Source organism: Toxotes jaculatrix, chromosome 20, assembly GCF_017976425.1.
Source record: "Toxotes jaculatrix isolate fToxJac2 chromosome 20, fToxJac2.pri, whole genome shotgun sequence".
In the NCBI taxonomy this organism is placed as follows: domain Eukaryota; kingdom Metazoa; phylum Chordata; class Actinopteri; family Toxotidae; genus Toxotes; species Toxotes jaculatrix.
Genome location: NC_054413.1, coordinates 16972005 through 16978030, shown reverse-complemented (window position 1 = coordinate 16978030; position 6026 = coordinate 16972005). Strand labels below are relative to the sequence as shown.

The window sequence follows — 6026 nt, the reverse complement described above, 5'->3', positions numbered from 1 at the left end:
AGAAGAAAAAAAAAAGAAAAAAAGAAAAAGAACTTCAGCAACGACAAGCTGTGGTTTTGCAGCATGTTCCACCTTCGGCAATCTCCGTTTAAACACACTCGCTCAGCAACTGTTTGATTTTGCTGGTGTGTAGGCTATTTTTTTTTTTTTTTTTTTGTGGGAAAGATTCGTCTCTTTTCCCCCCTTCGGCTGATGTAAAAAAAGACCTCTCCCTCTATATTGGAATGATGTGGACCTCTCATGATACTGTTGGATTTGTTTTCTTAGCCGGATTTTGCGTGCAATTCGGATTCTCCTTTGAAGGTAAGAATCGCGGATTTTCTTCGGTGTATCATCGTGTCGGGCTTGCAGCCCTGCATGGTGGAAGAGCTGCTCGGTCGGAGAAAGTGTTAAAAGTGCGCAGCCTTTCTGGAAAAAAGCAACGGATGGTTTTTGGGAGGAAAATGTTTGAAGTGAGATGCACTGTAATGAGCGCGGAAAGGGGAAAACCAAGCTAAAGCTTAAAATGAAGAAGGTTGCGTTTTTGGGTTTTATTGTTGGTTTTTTGCTTTTCTTACTGGTGATGACGAAAGAATGCAACTGGTGATCGTTTGAAATCAAGTCATTTGGCGTCATGTGGAGGAGAGAAAGCAACTGTTTATTTTTTTCGTGCATTTCCTCTCGTGTTAGTAAATAGCTTGTGACCATAAAAGATTTAAGTTCTTGTAATAGTCGCTGTGGATGAAAAGTACCCGATCAGCCGGTGATTTCAGCACCTTGGACGGTGCTGCATGCGGCTGTCCATGGTCCTGAAAGCGACGGTCCAGAAGCCTGTCTGCCCTGTTTCATCTGAGCTTACTTTCAAACTGCCTCTGTGCTCTTCTTCCTCCTTAAAGCCGCATTCCCAAATCACCTCGAAAACGCGCACAAACCTACAAACAAGTCTAAGAACGGTTGTAGTTGCAGATACAGAAGGGAAAAGAGGGTTTGGTATCAAAGTTTGCACGCACGAATATCCTCACGCTTTTTTTTTCCTGCCTCCACTCTCCTTTAGGCTCTCTGTAGCATCCCTCGAACCAAACTCCTTTGTTATTTCTTGTGCTTTTAAGACTTTAAGCTCTCTTGTGTTTGTTCACATTCTAGTACAGTGAAGTTTATATTGTGTCTGATCGAGGTCTCAAATAGCTGAACAACGGCCACAGAATGATAGAAAACATAGAATGAGAAATATAAAAATAAAGAATAAAAAAAAAAACCCCAACTCCCATAAGGACTTCAACCCCTTCGTGATTAAGTGCCTGAATAATGTGGCCATGGCGCGACTGTGCGTTATGTAAATTACCCATCTTATGTAAATTCCCGATGAAGACTCGTCAGTATCCGAGACGGGGGGGGGGGGGGGGCCGCCCGCCATCTCCCTCAATTAAAACCAGAACGCACCTTAATCAAGCTCTTGGTTCCAGTAACGCATCAGCTGTGACTGCGTTTACCTTCTACGGTCATGACTGCAGCCGCGAGCAGACGTTTAATTGCGTGTAGAAATCATACAAACTGTCCTCATCATATAACAAGCCCCCCCTCCCTGCCTCCCTCCACCCCACCCCCGACTTCTCTCATCTGCAGGTCGCTTCACGGATCTGCCCTCCAACATGACGGTTAAAGAGGGACAAAACATAGAAATGGCGTGTGCTTTCCAGAGCGGAACCGCGTCTGTGTATTTGGAGATCCAATGGTGGTTCGTGAAAGCACCGGAACCCACTGACAGCGAGGAGGACGTCGATGCTGAGGAGGTACAAGGGACCTTTTTTTCTGCCCCCCCGCACACACCCCCCACCCCCCCTTCCCTATTAAGCGCTGTGCGAGTTATGCTTTAAGCACACCCACTCATGAAGGGAATAAGGGTATCCAACATGTTTCCGCGCTATTACGCACAAGCACCCTGTGTCATCTGCGTCGTGCTTGTGTAGCAGCCCTGAAGAGAATGTCGGGCGCTAATGCCAGAACTTTTTTTTCTTTTTCTTTTTTTGCTTAGGACTTTCTTGCAAGGAAAATACATGTTATAACCTTCAAATATCTTCAGCTGCTGCCTTAAAGTGATCCAAACTTCATGCGCAGTTGCTTTAAATTTCTTTTTCTCTCAAATGATTGGAAACAAGTGTCATCTACACAGAAACAGACCCTTTTTTATTTAGAAAGGACGGTTGGAGTTTTTCATATTCATCAATTTTCCCTGAATTTGGGATGTGCAATTTCATTTTACATACTCGATTTGATGGTTTTGTATTAGATGTCCCTTCTTTCCCTCAAACAGTTAAAATAATCCCTCCTCACACTGAGCAGGGAGCAGTGATGGAAAAAAAAGGAACATTAATCAAGGACTACTGTGAAAAAAGAAAAAGAAAAAAATGAGCTTGTTCTGGATATTAATTACACGATAAATGAAGTAAATGAGCCTGACTATTCATGAATGGCTAAAAAAGTGGTTGAATCAATACAGCCAAAGCATATTCTTGTATATTGCCTCATTAAACAGTGCATTGGAAGCGCTTTGGCATTTTGTTATGTATTGCTGTTGCATTACTGCTGGTTATGACAGCTTCCCTCGCCCCAAATAATGATCGGCTGCTTAGTGGATGAAAGTGACTAAATATGTTTACTGCATTTAAATGTATGGAAATGACTTGCTTACATATTGTATGGCAAGGTAGCTGCATGTCAAGATTTGGAAGGGATGGTGTATTGTCGTGACAGGCATCAAACGGTGCTCTTTCTATTTCGGTGACACAGCGATGTGTGTGTGTGTGTGTGTGTGTGTGTGTGTGTGAAAGAGAGACAGGGGGGTGGTTGGATATCCATGTGGCTTAATTATTGTTCCATTGTTGCTCAGCTCTCATAGTGGCGTCGGCCAGGCTTTGATGTGGGTTTGATCCCATGTGACTCTTGGATGTTGGGCTGAAGTGGCCTATTGATGCAGACATCACATTGTTACCCACATTTCTTATCACCGAAGTCTGTTTGAAATGAAAGCTGCTGTGTGTGTGTGTGTGTGTGTTTGTGTGTGTGTGGATGTATGTGGATGTGTGTGTGGATGTTTGTCCTGCAGCGCTGCAGTTTGAATGGGAACAGAGTCAAGGCTGTGTGAGAGATGCTGCTTGGGAACCAGCTGGTCTCCTGGAAATTTAGAGGAAATGATCATGATGACTTAGAATGCAAATATGTATGCAAATATGAGCTGCGTTCATGAAAAGTAAGAGTGTGTTGGAGCTTTGAAAGGATGACATGAAAAAAGGAAAGTCAAGAAAACAGACAGCAGTTTCGTATTCGTAACAGTGCGGAGGAAGGAAAGCAAGAGTCGGGTAGAAGGGTGGGTGGTTACTTTATTGTCAACTCTCAACGACCCAGGATCAGTTCTCAACTTTTAAAGTATTCTACTGTGAGATTAAATAATTTTTTTTTTTTAGCCACAATCTTTATTATTCAAATGTGTTTTTACATCTTGTCAGTCATATCACAAACAAAGAAACACATCAAAACATAACCCCACCCCCCATTGTGACATCTGATCCCATAGCAGGATCACATCCACACCAAGAAAAGATAAAAACTGCAGTGCAGTTAAATTTTGTTGTTTAATAAACATAAAGTCATTTGGAGTGTGGAAGAGTCCACTCGAGCAGGCAAGACATGGATTCCATATATGTAAAAACAACCCCAACATTTCCCATCTCCTTCATGTCCGTTCTTATGCCTCCACGCCGGCGACAGCTGCGGCCAGAGGCACGTACGTCCCTCTGTCCATCCGTCCCGGCTGTCCGTCCGTCGCATTCTGGTGAACGTGATATCTCAGGAACACCTTGAGGGAATTTCATTACATCTGGCATAAACGTCCGCTTGGACTCAAGGACGAACTAATTAGAGTTTAGTGGTCAAAGGTCAAAGGGTCAAGGTCACTGTGACCTCAAAAAATACGTTTTTGGCCATAACTCAAGAATTAATAAGCTAATTATGATAAAATTTTACACAAATATCTTCTAAGATGAAATGATGAAGGGATGATGTTTTATATCCAAAAGGTCAAAGGTCAGCTTTGCTATGACATCATAATAGCCACTGTTCAACATAACCTAACAGCAGGGGAGACACTAATCTTCAGTGCCCACTTTGAAGATGTGTGTGTGTGTGTGTGTGTGTGTGTGTGTGTAGTCATCTGTTTTAGAATTTGTAGCTTCTTTGGAGCAACATCCATATTTGAAGCATTGTCTAGTGTCTTGGCTGCAGCTTTGCGTCCCACCAGGATCAGTTTAATTGGTTAAACATGTGAACACATAGATTGTGGTTTGATTTTTTTGTTTCTCTCAGCGAAGTTAAACACTAATACAATAGACAACTCTTGATGAAGTTAAGTCAAATCAATTTTATTTATAAATCCGTGCATCACAAATCAGAAAATACTCTTTCTCTCACTCTCACTTAAGTTTTATTAAATTTCTCCAAAGTCTTTATTATTTCTGTCCAGATTATATAGACTATGTCTGTTAAATGAGTCTGGATGGACATGGACATGCAACTTGATTGGTTGGCGGAGGCATACAGCCACAAGGAGGTAATTCTAGTTTTCATGTGCAGCAGGCTGCTTAATTCAGTCAGCCAGGATTTAAACTGCCTTTACTCCAAAGCATTAGAATCCATGTATTAGCCATTACCATTCCGCTCTGACCTGCTGTGATCTTTACATCACAATCTGCTATTTTTAGTGATCAACCTAAGCTTGTAGTTTCTTGATCTGGGGTTAATTTCAATCCAAACGTAAGACTGAGCTCAGTGAATGAATATACACATATATGTCACCAACAATTACAGTCCCTCATCTCTTCCATAATAACAAAGCATTGAATCTTAACAAACTATTAATGCTTTAGTTGCTACTTAGGTAGTGAACGTTGGAAACTCTGGAATTTAGAATAGAATTAACTCTTAGTCTTTCTCTTTATTGTCCCAGAAGGGGATTTTGTTTTCACAGTTTACTCATGCCTGTGCCATGAAAAACATGTATATATAGACATGCAGTGAACTTATGGTCTTATATATACATAAATGCATTAATGGATTTACATATATCCCTATATATACTTATTTATTTCATATTTTTATTTATAAGGATGATTTTTACACTGATTATCCTTTAAAAAAATGTCCCAGTGTTAGCCAGCCAGCTAATATTCAACAGCAGTCCTTTGAAAGGATGTTCAGGCAATCAAGATAAATTGAAAAATGATAGCTAAAAGACTGCCAGAAGAATAAAGCAGAATTAAAAGTAAATACTTTTTCAGACGCTCCTCTCCTCTCTTCTTCTTCCCGTGTGAATTACTGAAATTATTCCAATAGAACAGGAAGAAAAATATCACTTTTTCTTTGACCAGATCATAACCCAAGTCATATGTACCAGGCGATGCTTCATTTTAAAGGATGAGGTCGGCATTATTATGTATAGCCAACCAATACGTTTTGGTCTCAGTAATTTCCTAAAAATGCTGAGTGCTATAGATTTTATCAAACAGGATTTAAAAGAACAGAAAGGAATCGTGCAGTTTTTCAGGACTATTTTCAGAAAACTTTCATTTTTCAGGCGAATTAACACACATTTGGTGCTCAAATGAGTATTTGGGGCAGCAGGACAGCGTGTGTGGGACCGAGTCAAAATAAACGACAGTGTGTGTGTCCGTGGTAATGAGGGGACACGTCACCCGGTGCAACAGTGTGGCTCACTGATGTGTTTAATAGTTGGACAACAACCGAGCTCCGCTAATGCCGTGCCCGGTTTGTTTAGTTTTCACAAAATAAAATTTGTATTGGACGAAAAATAATTTCCATCAGGTTCACGCAGCAACGTTTGCGCTCATTTCATGAAATTCTATGAAGCGGCACCGAACACGGATTAGAGAAAGGGAATAAAACCAAACGTGTCAACAGAGAACGCTGCTGTTTGGCTACAGCTTTCACAACAAGTGGTAAATGATTCTCTTCTCAGATTATAAATGACACGCTGC

General features: G+C 41.1%; 1 protein-coding gene across 1 annotated transcript in view; it reads left to right on the top strand.

Moving 5' to 3' along the window:
- The first annotated feature begins 224 nt into the window (after positions 1–224).
- The window catches only part of vstm2a (V-set and transmembrane domain containing 2A), a 62491-nt gene continuing 56689 nt past the window's right edge, over positions 225–6026 (top strand). The window contains exons 1-2 of the mRNA XM_041066079.1: positions 225–303; positions 1603–1769. Of these exons, the coding sequence (XP_040922013.1) occupies positions 225–303; positions 1603–1769 (246 nt within the window). The remainder of the gene's footprint in view (positions 304–1602; positions 1770–6026) is intronic.